This window comes from Chaetura pelagica, unplaced genomic scaffold, assembly GCF_000747805.2.
Source record: "Chaetura pelagica isolate M959 unplaced genomic scaffold, ChaPel_1.0 scaffold108, whole genome shotgun sequence".
Lineage (NCBI taxonomy): Eukaryota > Metazoa > Chordata > Aves > Apodiformes > Apodidae > Chaetura > Chaetura pelagica.
The window spans coordinates 4852224-4868425 of record NW_009970718.1 but is presented as its reverse complement, the minus strand read 5'-3'; the positions used below and the strand labels follow the sequence as shown (position 1 = coordinate 4868425).

The 16202-nt window shown below is 37.1% G+C and overlaps 1 protein-coding gene across 1 annotated transcript in view; it reads left to right on the top strand.

The window, feature by feature from the left end:
- The window catches only part of LRIG3 (leucine-rich repeats and immunoglobulin-like domains 3), a 74986-nt gene that overhangs the window by 36216 nt on the left and 22568 nt on the right, over window positions 1-16202 (top strand). Inside the window, exons 5-6 of the mRNA XM_010006309.1 lie at window positions 832-903; window positions 1176-1250. Of these exons, the coding sequence (XP_010004611.1) occupies window positions 832-903; window positions 1176-1250 (147 nt within the window). The remainder of the gene's footprint in view (window positions 1-831; window positions 904-1175; window positions 1251-16202) is intronic.

Below are 16202 nucleotides of genomic sequence, written 5' to 3'. Positions count from 1 at the left end.
TAGGGAAAATAATTTCTTGATGGTCGTCAAGAAGATGTGTTTCATTCTTAGTACCTTGGCTTTTTTTGTAGCAAACAAGATTTCTTGTAAACTGCATTGATATATATTTGGGATCATCAGATCAGGATGGTGCATGATAATTGCTTGAGCTACTTCAAGTGCAATTAAGTGCAGTATTAATGTGACTAGTATATAGATGTCCTAGAAGAGAACTAGGCCTTCCTGTATCTCTTTTTCTTCTGATATTGCTAAGATCTCCATTAATTTGGGTTATGTAAGAATGGAGTCCCAAAGTGTGTGAAAGCATTAATAGAATTGAGATTTATGGACAACCGTCTTTGTGTACTTATGGTCTGTGTATGGCTTTAGAGAAGAAAGTGAGAAGAGTAAATGATAAAAATATTAAGTTTGACTCACGGAGTGAGATTGCCGTGAGTCTTGGTTTATGAGTTTTCCTTCCTAAGCTAAAGCAAAGAGGGTGCTTTAGCTGTATCTTGTTGTGAAAGGATAGGAAGAAAGATTGTTGATATGAATCAACATCTTGAGATGTTTTTCATGAGTGTTACACGCACCTCAATGAACAGATCTAAGTGCTTCAGAGGTATAGGAAATTCTTTGACATTGCTGGCAGTGATTAAGGTATTTACACTTACTTATACCTTGTATTCTCAAATGAGTTTCTATTCTAATTTTACTGATATTAAAAAAAAATCCCCACAACTTTTTAATTAATTTGTAAACAAATTATGTAATATTTTGCTTGAAATTGTATTACTTTACCCAATATTTGGTGGCAAAACTGACAGGCTGTTTGTTTTTGTAACCTCATAGGGACTTAAGTCACAACAAATTATCTTCAATCAAGACCAGTCTCTTGGATCACCTTCATAGTCTTCGGGAAGTGTAAGTTAATTTGTCTTAATTTAAAACCAAACAAACAAGAAAAAAAGCAACCAAAAAAACCCAACCAGTGTTTGTGTATGCTAATTGTATAGCTGCTTCTCTAGGGATGCTTGGTTGAACAACAAAGATGTTTGCTGTTCTGATATTTTACATTAAGTGAAATTGGAATTATTTTTTAATTTTGGAGTGGCACTTTTCAGCAATTTAGGAAATCCAATGCATGTATTTCTGATTAACAGTAAGGCTGATTGTCTCTTTTCTAATATTAATAGAAAGCTGAACAACAATGAACTGGAGATCATTCCAGATCTGGGGCCAGTCTCTGCAAATATAACTCTTCTGTCTTTGTAAGTAGATCTTAGTCTTGTCCGTACTTAGTGAAACTAACTCTACAGGGTTCATGGAAATATGTGCATTACAGAGATTAAAGTGAAATAATTGGAAATAGAGCAGCTTGTGGTTAGGAAGTCGATTATGTCATTATTTAGCAGGTTGTTTAAAATCGGTATAATTGAGCTTAATCCTTCTAGTTTTTATGCTTCCCTCAGATGCAAAGACTGAATTAGAATTAATTTATGTTGTGGTAGGGCCCAGAAGCCTCAGCCCTGTTCTGCAAGGCATTGTACAAACATTAGTAAATGTTATACAAACTTGTACAATGCAGACATTAAAACAAGAGTTATACTTTATCATTATGCATCTTGGCTGAAATCCCACTTGTGTTAAATCATGGTAGAAGTCTATTAATTTCAGTGGGCAACAGGGGGAAATCCCCTCAAGACACATCTTCAGGACAAGTATCTAGGTTAGAGGATGTGTTGCCAGTATCTTTAAAATGTCTTTTTAAGCCTGTTTTAATGTGTGGCATAATTTTTTCATGGATGCAGTTAATACATATAATTGCTACACACAATTATGTTTCTTTGTCTTGTTTGGAAGAATTTAGTAGGTCGCATCTGTAATATGAGTATAAAGTTGTGAAAGGCATATAAGACCCATGACCAAACCAGCTGATTTTAAAGGAAACTTATTTTCTGAGGATTTCACTGGAAATAAGTTTGATTTTATTTTTTTTTTCCCCCCAGTTATCCAATTTCTCTAAATTGTTGAAGGAACTGCTAACATAAATAGTTACTATCACACAATTAATTGGAAGAAAGAAAAGACACATTTTTCGTGTGTGGGATTTGGGTTTTATCAATGGGAATCAAAGTGTCTAAAGCTAGTAATATATAGTCCTCTGGCCAAATCCTTTCCTTGAATACAAATTGCAAGTTACCTTTTTTGAAGAAGCCTGAAGGGTTAAAACAATGCAGTAAACTTCGGAAAGCTGTTCAGTTAATTAAATTGATCATTATTCAATTGCTTACATCTGGTGATTTATAGGGGTTTGTTTTTACTCTAGGCCCAGGTCAGCTAAGTCAGCTGGTGCAGCCGCTGTGTCTGGACTGCTCTGTTTGAATAAGAACTAAGTGACATTTGATACTGATGTGGTTTCTTACAGATCAGAATCAGAAAAGAATGAAAGAAAAAACAGACGGTGTCTGACAAATAACTGTTGAATTTAAGCATATCTTCTATTTTGCATTAGTGTTGACATTATTTTTACACTAGCATAGTATTCTATAGTTTAAGCATCTACTTGATCTAAAGAATACATTTATTTTTTTTCTTTTTTTTTTCACCACCTAGCTAAGGTTCTTTTGCCAGAGGTTGGAAATAGTAACATAATGAAGTGGTTTATATCCTTCTGCTTTAATTCTGATGAATGCAAAGTTGAGAATTTGTCTTATCATCTCCTCTAGTCCTTCTCATGGAACTTAACTAGTTTAGATGAACCTAAAATCATCCTTCTACAGCTGTGCAAAGATTGTTGTATTCCTTTGAGAGAATAAATTAAAATCAGTCACTGCTGGATTGGTTGTTCCATATCCTTAGGCCACTAGCTTAGTTCATTTACTCAGGTGGTCAAACATAGGAAGACCTTTGTTAGATCTCTGATCTGCACTATATATGCTGAGACTTAAAAGGAAGGGAAAAAAAAAAAAGGTATGTTTAAAAGCTGTTATTATACTACCAGTGCAGTTAAAATAGGTCTGGTTGGGCACTAGCTTGTTCTTATTCTAATTTCCATTACTTCTGTGTAGTGTCAGGAGATTACTGAATATAAGTGTGCTCCAGCTGAGATTTAATACCTATTCTGTGACCACAGCAGAGATTCCTTGATACTAGTATGGGAGAAAAAATTAAGTAATTGAAAGATTTCGTTTTAACTTATGAATGTCAGTGTATAATAGTTAAAATGTGGTTTTTTTTCATTTTTATCAAAACGTATGTACAAATAGAAATAAAATTAGAGATTTGTATTACACTGTTCAAAAAATAAAGCATTGTGTTTCTTCTGCAAAGATTTCTCTTTAAAATATCTTAAAAGTTTGGAGTTAAATCTTATTTTAGTGAAAAGAATATAAATAAAGAGGAATGAACATACACCAGTTGTCTGGCATAAAATTTTGTGTAGTATAGTGATATCATAGACAAAAATTCAACCTAACAATATATTTTTTTAGATGTAAAAATATGTTAATTTACTTTTTCTGTTATTTGGAAGAGTTGAATCAATCTGAGTTAAAATGGTATCTAACTCGTGTGAAGAGAACACACACGGAACAATTAAAATGTAATTTTTAGAACCACTCTTCAAAGAATAACTGTACTTGAAATATCTGTTGACTTTCTTCAGGACTTTAAACTTTTATATGAAAGGAGCTTTTGGAGCCTTTCCAAAACAAGCCACTGTTTTCTTGTTAAGTCTTTGTTCTGACTTTCAAATAATAGCAGAAAAGAGGATACTAGTCTTCTGAAACTTGATTTCATTACATTTCTTGTGAGATGCACATATGTTAGTTCATTATTGTCAGTTGAAAAGCCAGTTGTTTTTTCCAAGGACACTTGAAGCAATGTTGTGGAAGTGGTGACCTCCTTTCTTGCCAAAATATTAATTGTTGAATAAACTCCTTTCTCACAAGAATTTTTTTTCACTTCTTAGTACTTGTCACTCAGTTATGGAGCCTTAGAATTTTACCTGTTCTGCAAGAATTTTCTTGCCCTGCAAAGGAGATTACACTGCTGGTATGTTTACAGTGAATAATACTGAAGGTATCTCCACACAGCTCTGTATGTCTAAATTCTTTGAACAGTATAAACAAGCATAGGTGGATTATCATGTTAGTGTAGTTTCCATTTCTGCAGCTACCTCATTTCTAGGTGTCTCATTGATATTTATCTAGCTTAGATATTTACATGCTGTTGAATTATGCGGGGTAAACGTAACCAGAGCAGTAGATGTTCCCAGTCTCATGGTTGCAGTCTGTCAATAACATGAAACAATGATGCCAACGTTTTGTTTTAATGAATGCCAGGTGAGAGTTGAACACCATGGGAGGGAAAAATATCAGGCAGGCACACCCTGGCAAGGCCTTACATTTGTGTGAAGGAATATACGAGCACACACAGGCGCACTCACATTATATGGCCAGAGATGCATCCAAGATTTTATTAATGTGATAAGTATGTGTCTTGTCACATGGTGTAGGAGAGCTTCTAAGCCACCTGGGAACCTGGAAACTGCTGTGAGCTAAGTAGGTGGTACTTCTGCATGCTCTGGTCAGGGAGGCTTTAGGTTGTGAAGCTATGATGGATTGCCTGACACTGACAGGTACAATACATTTGGGACAGAGCAAAGAGTAGGGTTTGTCTTCCCTACCTTAAGGTCTTGAAAGTCTAACATTATAAAAATAAATTACTAACTAGATCTTCAGGATGAGTGGAGAAGAAAAGAAAAAGCTCTCTCTGAAGAGATTTCGTTTTTCCTAAGATAGTTGAGATGATCTTCCTACTGAGGCCCATCTAGATAGCTATTTTAATCAAACCTTTTAATGTCTGAAGATAGGTTCATTTTGAAACATTTAGCCAATGTACTTGGGCATGCCTGTCTGACAGTGATAATTCTTGAAAAGGTCTGATTGCATCTTTCAGCATGTTTGACCATTTAAGTTGATTATTTGAAATTAAAATTGCAGGGTGTTCTTTTTGCTCAGCCAACCAGCTCTGTTCTCTGTCTTCTGCTAGAGAAGGCAGGAAGAGAACATTTTATCAAGGCAGAAAATGAGAAGTTCAGCTGTTTACCAGGTCACCAGCTCTCCAGTCAGCCAAGTAGTTCTAGCCAGGAGGCCAGGTCCCATGAAGTCCTGGACAATGTAAGCTTTTGTGGGAAAGGAAAACTGGATTTAACAACAGATTACCACAAATATATAATGTACATATGCCACACACAGTAATGTATGTGTATTTATCTGTCCCTAGAAGTAAAATGTTAGATATTTCCTAATTTGCATTCCTTCAGTGCTTGGAAAAACAGTTATATTAATGTAGAATTGCTTTTTATGGTTGTGGTAGAAAATTCTTCAGTTCTGGGAGAATTAGCAAAGTACTTTTTTTGTTGTTGTTGTTTTTTAATAGATCGATCACAGTTGTGTCAGGTAGAGAAATGGGCACTGGTGCCCTCATAGTAGGAGAACAAGCAAAGGTTCTGAACTTGGTTCCCATTCTAAAGGCATTCCTTATCCAAGATGTACCAGTTCCATCCTATTTATCTTGAAAATCTGCTAGAATGTGATACTGATAAATGAGAAGAAAGCTAGTACTGCCATTTAGGTTTGTCATTACTGTAAAGTTTTGTACCTAGGTTGAATCCAGAAATAGACCTAAGCCAATTAATATAAGTATAATAACCTTGTATAGAAGTCTTGTATGGGTTTTAATTACCAACTACCATTTGCACAGGGGTTTCACTTTAAAACTCTTCAGGAAATGTTAACTACTTTTAGCATTCCTGCAGTGCTTGGAAAAAAAATTATATTAATGTAGAATTGCTTTTTATGGTTGTGGTAGAAAATTCTTCAGTTCTGGGAGAATTAGCAAAGTACTTTTTTTGTTGTTGTTGTTTTTTAATAGATCGATCACAGTTGTGTCAGGTAGAGAAATGGGCACTGGTGCCCTCATAGTAGGAGAACAAGCAAAGGTTCTGAACTTGGTTCCCATTCTAAAGGCATTCCTTATCCAAGATGTACCAGTTCCATCCTATTTATCTTGAAAATCTGCTAGAATGTGATACTGATAAATGAGAAGAAAGCTAGTACTGCCATTTAGGTTTGTCATTACTGTAAAGTTTTGTACCTAGGTTGAATCCAGAAATAGACCTAAGCCAATTAATATAAGTATAATAACCTTGTATAGAAGTCTTGTATGGGTTTTAATTACCAACTACCATTTGCACAGGGGTTTCACTTTAAAACTCTTCAGGAAATGTTAACTACTTTTAGTGCGATTATTGCTTTGTAATGAAAAAAGACACTGATTTGCAAATGCTGCAACGTTATTTAATGTTTTGTTTAAAGGTTTACATTTTAAAAAACAAACCCGTGCTAGTTTACTTAGAGAATTTAGAAAAATATGTAACTGGGGACACCTTTCAACATTATCAGTGCTCTGTATCTTGGAGTACTGTGGAAAATGGAATGCAGCAGTGGCATTAGATAGACAGAACAGCTTAGGATATTAAAGTATTCAGCCTCTCCAAGTAAATTTTACTGTTCTTATAAAAACATATATGTGGAACTAGATTTAATACTTAAAAGAAGTGTTTCTTATTACCTACATTCAGGATGTTATACAGTAACTGTTTTGCTGTCTTTAAGGACCTGAAAAGCTGTGCATACCAAAGTCTCTCATGCACATAGTGAAATTCTAACATTACAGAATTAAAGAATTTTTTAGTTGGAAGGGACGTTAAAGATTATTGAGTTCCAACTCCCCTGCATGGGTTGGGACACCTTCCACTAGAACAAGCTGCTCTGAGCCCCATCCAACCTGCCCTTGGAACACCTCCAGGGATGGAGCCCCCACAACATCTCTGGGCAGCCTGTTCCAGTGTCTCACCACCCTTACACTGAAGAATTTACACCTGATCTCTAACCTAAATCTCTCTTCTTTCAGCTTAAAACCATTCCCTCTCATCCTGTCACTGCAAGCCCCTGTGAAAAGACCATCTGAAGCTTTCCTGTAGGCCCCCTTCAGGTACTGGAAGGCCACTACGAGGTCCCCCCAGAGCCTTCTCTTCTTCAGACTGAACAACCCCAACTCTCTCAGCCTGTCCTCATAAGTGAGGTGCCTAAGCCTTCAAATCATTTTCATGGTCCTTCTCTGGCCATGTTCCAACAGGTCCACATCTTTCTTGTGCAGGGGGCACCAGAGCTGGATGCAGTATTCTAGGCAAAGTCTCATTAGGGCAGAGGAGAGGGGCAGAATCACCTCTCTCGATCTGCTGGCCACACTTCTTTTGATACAGCCCAGGATAGAGTTGGCCTTCTGGGCTGCAACTACACATTGGTGGCTCATGTCCAGGTGCAGGACCTTGCACTTGGCCTTGTTGAACCTCATGAGGTTCACCTGGGCCAGGCCCACTTCTCCAGCTTGTCCAGGTCCCTCTGGATGGCATCCTATCCTCTGGCATATCGACTGCACCACGCAGCTTGGTCTCATCAGCAAACTTGCTGAGGGTGCTCTCAGTGCCACCATCAGTATTATTTATGAAGGTATTAAACAACACTGGGCCCAGCACTGAGGGACACCACATTAGACTAGCTTTAAATAGAATTATAGAATTTATTGGGTTGGAAGGGACCTGTAAAGGTCATCTAGTCCAACCTTGCTACAAAAAGCAGGAACATCTCCAACTAGACCAGATTGCTCGAAGCCCCATCAACCTTGAATGTCTCCAGAGGTGGGGCCTTCACTACCTCTCTAGGCAACCTGTTCCAGTGATCCACCACCCTCTAGTAAAGAACTTTTCCTTAATGCCCAACCTAAATCTACCAGTTTCTAGCTTAAAACCATTACCCCCTGTCCTATTGTTACAGTACCTTTCAGGTATTGGAAGGTCACTATAATGTCCCCTCAGAATCTTCTTCAGGCTGAACAACCCCAGCTTCATCAGCTTGTCCTCATAAGAGAAGTGCTCCAACCCTCTAATCATTTTTGTGACCCTCCTCTGGACATGTTCCCACAAGTCCACATCCTTCTTGTATTGGGAGCTCCAGAGCTGGATGCAGTACTCTGGGTGAGACCTTATCAGGGCATAGAAGAGGGGCAGGATCATCTCTCTTGATCTTGATATTTTAAATAGTGATTTTACATTTTACATTTAAAATATTTTATTTAAAAACACTAGTAAATATGGTGCAGGTGACTTAGATGGAAATATCCTTGTAACATCTGTTGTAAAGATAGATCATGTTAGTCTAGAACACAAACAAATATTTGGTCTTACTAAAGCCAGAGTGAAAAATATAGTTTGCGGTGTGGAAGCATGAATGGTTCATAATTCAGTAACATTTCTCAAGTTTTAGATTAATATGCAGTTTGTATTAGCATCCCACTTAATTTCTTTAAGAATATGAAATCTTCTTTTCATAAGAGACATACATACAGAACATGCGACATGGTACAGGTTTTCCTCTGCTACCTTGAGAGGACTCTTCAGCCCCATCTGTCCATCTGTACGGGGAGCCTTTAAGGCAGTTAAAACAAGAAATTGCATGGCTGTTCACTTTTGTGTTCCGAGGTGATGAAAAATACTGTCAATACTCAGGAGGTTTCTTGAAATGTGCCCACTTGTTTTGTTAGATGCTGGACTGAATCCACACTTTCCTATAGGCTCTCTACAGCCTGTGGTGTGTAATATCTTTCTACTGGTATATACTTAGTTTAAATGCATTGGCTTTGAAGACACATCTTATGGATAGTTTAAAAAGTAAAGAACAAAAGGTATTAACAAAAAAGATGGGTCAGGAGATAAAAAAAGGACAAAAAGGACCATAAAGTAGCCAGTCTTAGGTAACTGCATGAAGGTGACAAGTTTTCATAGTATGCAAAATTGTTTCAACTTTAAATGTAGCTTTTTGATCAGCCACTATAAAATTACTTTGATTATTTGGTTATGAAAGCAAACCTAAAAGCTGAAAGTGAATTGCTGTACTGAAAAAGAAAAAGCTCATTCTCTTCAAAGGAAAAGTAAACAGCAAAATTATCTAAGCCATTAACAATGGTTTGCTTAAAAAAACTATTATTTTATCACTGAAAAAAAAAACAACCCAGGGAGTGCCTATAAAGTATTTTTTGGTCCAGATGGTAGTGTGTGGCCTGAATAGGAGGTTCTACTTGTTGCTAATCTAACCAACACAACTGCAGTGGGGGATTTATTGGAGATCTGCAAGTTTTAGTGTATCCTAGGCTTCATAAATAAGTCCTGAAATTTTAAAACTTAAGTTACCAGAAGAGCCCAGGTTTAGCATTCTATGTTTCTATATTATCTCCTTCCTACTGCCTTACTAAATTGCTCATTAATCCTGATTTCAATCATCATTAAAACTTTTTGAGTGGATAGCATGCTTTGCTCCTATCTGAATAAAATCCTGTTGATGAAAGACGTGTTTACAAAGTGGTTGTTTCGTGAGATTGTTAAAGCATTGTGCTATCAGGCAGTGAAGACAGAGCTAACTCTGATGTGATATAAACCTTTAGTAACTGGAGTTTACAATTCTTCAGTGTCAGTATCTTTACTTGCAGGGCTTTCAAGGTGGATGGGATGGTTCATGCTACCTTATTTAAATATGTAAGCTGAGAAAGGATTTTTCTTTGTATCTCTTAAAATTAAGTAAACTATTTAGTGGCTTCTTGTAGATCATTGCTAAACAAGATGCTGAGTTTGTGACTAAGGACTTGTCAATTCATCTGTATCTTAGGCAGCTTTGTGTTTGCCTCCACTCTCCCTACCAGGAAGAATAAAGCAGTCTTACCTTCTTCATTTTGGGGGGGAATAACAGAGCATGTGCTGGTCACTAATTTTCATTGTTGGCCAAAAACCCCCGTACTTTTCCAAAATCTTGTGTTCTAGGTTTGTTTAATCAACATACAGCTTAAATACTGATCTAACTTTATGCATGAGTGTAACTACTGCAGAAAAGCAGTGATTAATCATACTATTTACAGGGGATTTTTTTTCAGTATTATGTGTGATTTCTGCTTAGAATGTAGGAAAGTGTGTTTAAATATGTTCTACAATAATGGGCATCCCAGATCATGCTTCAAATAGTAATCTTGAAAATTCAGTTAATTGAAGAAAACATTCAAAATGGATTATATGTTTGTCTCAGCTGGCAATGTAGAAATAAGTGATAGTTTGCACTGTGTGGCATTATCTTCATAAGGGAAACTCCTGCAAAGAGCCTTCTGTAAAGATAAGGTTTTTTCATAATCCTTGTTTGCAAGATTATTTGGAATAGGGATAGATATGAGAAATCTGCCTCTGTTGTCTCACAGTAGGCTGAGAGTGGAAGCTGTGTATATGATCCAGGAGAAAGCTGTCTCAGTGCACATTTAGAAAGCTACAGTCACAAGAAGGAAGTTTAGATGCAACTTCTGAAAATGAAAGCTTACATTCAGTAGGAGTGGATGCCTTTGCCTTCTGTGCTTGCCAGAGAAAGTGGCATTGTGTGTTTATAAAACTAGCATACTAAACTAAGGTTTGGCTCCCAATATTAAGAAAATGCTGTTCAAATATTTTACATCCTTGTCATCTCTTCAGCTACCACTTTATTATGGGAAGGATTAAGATTTGGATGCTGCCTGGAAGAGTTTGTTTTGAAGAAGGATTGAAAGAAAGGATAGAGGAATGCTAGACTGGGCTTCAGACATAAGGCCACTTGGAGAAAGTCCCAAAAATGAGAGTGGTGGTAAACCATGTATGACTTGGGCTGAAGTTGTGAGCAAAAAGCTAAAGTGAAGAAACTTACTGGAATTAGTTCTTGCAGTCTTTGACATTTGGTGTGGAGACTAAGGGGAAGTAAATGAAAGAATTTGAAAAATAACCTGTCTTAGTCAGACTTGCAGACATGGAAACTAGATTTTTATGGCAGCAATTTAGGCTGAATGATGGGAAAGGGAAGAAGTATGTAGAAACCCAGAGTTTGTTGTAGCAAAAATATAAAGTAGTGAGAGCCATGACAAATGCTTTTGCAGTGAGAATGGAAAAGAATGCAAATTTTCTGAGCTATTTATAGTGTAAAAAAAAAAACACAACAAACTGGCATGGTTTTCTGATCAGCAAAGTTAGAGAAAAAGATAGGTGTCAAAAAAAGATCAGAAAAATAGAGAACACTGTTCCTGTGTGAGGAAATGGAAGAATGGTAGGAAATTTTACCAACAAGGAGATGCAAAGTTGTAGAGCATGTTCTACAGAGAATGAGAAAAGTCAGAATGAAGTTGAGAGGTCAGGCTTCAGTACTGGGGTGTTATCTTAGAGAAGTGGTAGAGCAGTTAAATGTAATGACTCATTGCCTTGAGTGAAATAGAGGTGGATAGAACATTCCTCAACTGATACTAGCAGTTGAGATTAGTAGATCTAGAAGGCTTTGCAGTCTAGAAGTGCCTAGATTTTGGTCTGCACCCCCCAAAAGGGATTGTTGGCTCTGTAACAATAAAGAGTAGGTTTTTTGATCTAAAGAGTCCATACATCAGATTAGAAATATGATTTATAGTATTGGAGGGCATCAGGCTGAGTTTACTTTAGGTTACACTTATAATTATCCAAGATTTTAGTGTTAACTAACAATCACAGAGTGCACCAAATCTACAATGGGTTATTATTCCTGTTGTCAGCTCATGTAGAAATAACTATGTCTGCATTGTCTTTGTTTACCTTCTTAAAAATAATTAAATTTACACATTCACTTGTCTATCATGTGCTAAGTAACTTGTGATAATTTTGGAAGGGGCAGAAAGTGGAATGAGAAAAAAACTCCAGGGTATCAAAAAGAGAGTTTGGAAGGAAAGTTTGATTAATTACGTATTGGGACTATGACTGGAATCAGGAGATAATTGCTATGAAAGTTTCATGTGTTAGGAACTTTACATTTGCCTCTGCTGTTTTTGATGGTGAAAACATTGTTTCATTCTACATATTCCTCTTCTTGTTTTCCCAGTTTGTGTTTGGTTTAGGAGGCAATAAACCTTTGGTCTCAAGTTTTAAACAGAATTTTAGTAGCCTACAGAATTCTGAGTTTTCATTTTCTAGTTTAGGCCTGTATACCACAAAAAGCATAAAAAATAAGAGCAGAGACTTGCTGACATCTGGCTTGAAAAAGCAATGACAGGCATGGATCATGGAATGAAGGAGACCTTCAAAAGAAAGAACAACTTCTGGCTGCGAGAAATGTGAGAAGCCTGTGTGTGAAGGAGACATCAGACTTGTAGACCTACCAGTTAGACTGGTAGTGAGCCAGAATCCTCATTCTGTTTCTGGCATGTTCATCTTGGAGAATAACAGTTTAACTTGAAATATCTACCAGTTGCAAAGATTCATAAAAAATTAGATTCTTAGTTCAGTGCAGTTGAGTATCATATGGTGAGAAGAACGCATAATCCCATTCATATCAGGGGATTTTTGTAAGAGTAGTGTTCAGTTTGAAACCGTAATAGAAATATTTGAAGTGATAGTTGTTTGGTACAACCGAGCTAATTTTAGTAGTCAAATGAGTAGAATTTGAAGGGAATCCTGTCTCTTCTTGTAGGAGTTGCTGAGATCATTTCTTCTGGTATATTCTCCTTTACAGTTGTTCAGTCTTATCCTAAAAGCCACAAAAGATGAGTCTTCTGTCACTTTCTCAGGAAGTTTATTACAGTATTGATCTTTCATCTTTACTATGATTTTTTTTTTTCTTTTTGTTTAATTTTTCTTCTGCTCAGTGACTTGACATGATTGTTTCTTACAAGAGCTCCAGAAGTCCAAAGGAGTTTGGGAGGGCAAGAAACAATATCCCAGTTTGATGATGTCAGTGGGTGAGTAGAGGGAAGAACAGGTAAAACAAGCACAAAGATTTGAGGAAAGGTGAAAAAGGAGGCTGTGAGTGGTAGTGGTGCACAATGGAGACCACCTGGTATGTGCTTGAATGTGGACAGTCATATGTGTGCTCTGATGTGCTGCCTCCGAGCCAGCTCTAATCTGGAAGCCATGTCAATACAAGACAAACTGATCATCTGTGAACTCCATTGTCTTGCCTTCAAACACTGCTCAGAAAGACATATCTAGCCCTAGCAGAGTGCTTTTTCTTCTCTATGTATTTTCTTAGTCTCTAGCAAGAGACTCTTATGATGATTTCATTTGCCTGCTTGTGAGGCAATTTCAGTATATCCTGCCACTCAGGGCTTAGTTGAGGGACATGAGGTGCCATCATAACCCAGAATCACACAGGTGTTAAAACAGTAATTTTATATCTAACAGCTTTGGAGAACAGGCTGCATAGACACATCTCAAAAATTTTCTTTCCAGACAACTTGTTCTGTAACAGCTTGCTCTGCCTCTAGGCTCCTACACGTTCCTTGTCAGGATCATGATGTAAAGAGGTTCTCAAAGAACAGAAGATCAAGATCTATGTGAAAGAAAGGGTTTTGGTGCAGTAGGAAGTGCAAGAGTACGTCTTTGTGCAGAGATTTCGAATAGAAACAAAAGCTAGGACTTCAGGTTATAATGCGTTTAGGAGGTGGTGCTTGTTACAGGATCAGAGTAGTGAGCTTCCATAGATATTTTTCTTACTTAAAAACATTACATACTGACAATCTTTATCAAGACATACTTAGTCACGCTATCTCAGCTCTTCTAACATTCTTTTTGTTTTGTTGTTTGGGTTTTTTTTCAGCACATAAGTAGTATTAGGTCTAAAGGGTGTTAACTAGATCCTTAACAAAATGGATACTAAAGTTGCTGTCCTGCTTTGTATTTCCGGTGAGGCAAGGAAAGTACAAGTTGATTTGTCAGGTATGTTGTAGCTGTTGGTTATATAGAGTGAATCTTGAGATCATGATTGATAGGGCTGTTCTAGATGTTTGGCCTAGTGGTGTGGGTAAAGTCATGAATGCTAAGACAGAAAGCTAAGATTTCTCATACCCTTAATGAAAAACTGATATTCTGTCTTAAGCTGGTATTCACACAGGCTTATGTAAAAATAATTAGTCTGTATGCACTCTTGGGTTGTTGGGGTTTTTTTGCTGCAAGTCAGGGTGTAGTCACTCAAATTGCCAAAAGCATGTTCAAATTTATGCAGGTATTTTTGGTGTTTTTATCTGTGTTCCCTAGTGCTCCTGCTACTTTCACTGTAATGGGAGAAGTTCCAAGGAAGCTGTAGCTTGTTGGTGTTCCTTGCACATGAAGAAGTGGCGATCAGGTTGCTGCAGGTCTGCTTCTGTGAGAACTTGATGTGCTAGTTCTCTTGTTGCAGGGGATCTCAGTTGCTCTGATCTTCCCTTGAGGGTCTAGTCAATGAAACCAATGCGGTGTGTGCAGCTTCTTTTGTCTGAGCACAGTAATAACAGCACTTAACTGGAAAGTTGTTGTGGATTTTTTTTCACAGTGAACAAACTTTTATGCTAGTCATTGTGCTGACACAGGATACTGTTTGGTTCTGCATTGATAATTAGATAGGCTTGCATTTTTAAACACATCCTTCTTGAATAATTTTGATGATAATTCAGCAGTTATAAGAAAGCAAATACATTGTTTTAATTTTATTTCCTTAAGTGATGATTGTGAAGAAAAATCAAATTAGAATTGAACTTGCTCGTTTTAACGAAATTTAGATCTTGAAGTAGGACTGTTTTTGGTATATTCAGTGCTTGATAATCTCCTAGGTGTGAATTATGGCACTTAATTTTTTTTTTTTAAGGGAAAACTGGACTACAAGGTTGGGGCAATAAGAAGTGAACTATTCAGATGTTTTGTATTTTAGTAACTTCTACAAGTATGAGTAAGCAGGAAGGGGCTGGTTTGATTTGCATTGTGAGATGGACTAGAGCTTTGATGTGTAGCTCTGTTTCAGTGAACAAAAGAAGGTACTTTCTCCTCACAATATGACCTTGCCGTCACCAAAAAAGAAAAATGCTCCTTGAAACAAATAAGCTGAGGTTTTTTGTTTATTTATTTTTGTTGTAACCTGGTCTGTGTCAGGTAATTTGCCAGTTAGTTCAAGTGCTAATCTGAAAGCTGTATAAGAGTTTTATTCGGTTCCATTAGGTCCAACTAAACTTTGTAATACAGGGGCTATTATCCTGCCAGTTGTGAGGAATTTCTGTTTTATGGAGCAATGCTGACACAAAGACAGCACTGTGCAAGCCGTCTCTATAACTGCACACTTTCACACTGCAATTTAAGAGGCGTGCAGTTCAGGAAATTGCTGGCTTCTGCTAGAGCACACTTTTACTGCAAGGAAAATTTTATTCGTCACTCAAGTAATTGGCAGTTTTAATACCTTGTTAGTAATTACCTTATAAACAAACTAATGCATAAAGGTAAGGCTCTATGACCTGTTATCTAACTCACATTCTTATTTGGCCAGTGGGACTGACATATGGTGGTGGTGTTTGTTGTTGCTTTTTATTAAAGTAATTTGTTTCCATTTATTATAAATACTTTTGACTAAGAGTGAAAAAAATGTGGGGTACCTCTACCAGACAGCCTGAGGAATGAAACCTGATACAAGTGCAGAGTTGGAGGGACTGCAAGATCACTTACTCGTTCCCACATGTGGTCAGAAGGCCCATTAATCTAACTTTGGTTCAGTTTTTGAGTCAGGACTTTCTTGTCTTGAGCAGTAATCCCCCTGCACTCCTTGAATATGTGAGGGCTGCCCATGCTGTTCTAAATGTGTGGCTTAATATTTGATCCAGAGCAAGTATTTCCAATAAAGGCAAACACCTTCCAGAATTAACATTCTTGTTGATAGTTTACTGAAGTTGCCTTCGCCTCCAATCTCTAGGAGTTGGGGAGAGCTAAATTTTGATAATTCGTCATAAGAAAATAAATACAGAATGTACCACACCCACAACTGACTTGAACTTCCCAAAGTAATACGGATCATTTTGGGTTGCATTCGCTTAATTAGTTGTCATCTGTTTTCCCCTATGTACCATTAGCCCTAGACGAATAAGCCTATTAATGTTGTTGATGTGCATCCCAGCCAACTGGGATGAAAAAATTTGTAAGTTGATCAGTAGCAACATGGAATGTGATAGTTGGAAAAGTACATTTCTTTGGAAGTGAAAGAAGAGGTGTTTCTTATAGTGTACTAGAATACCCATGTCTTTAAACAATGGCAGAATTTTAGTTGTGGAACTGGGTGTGATGCTTA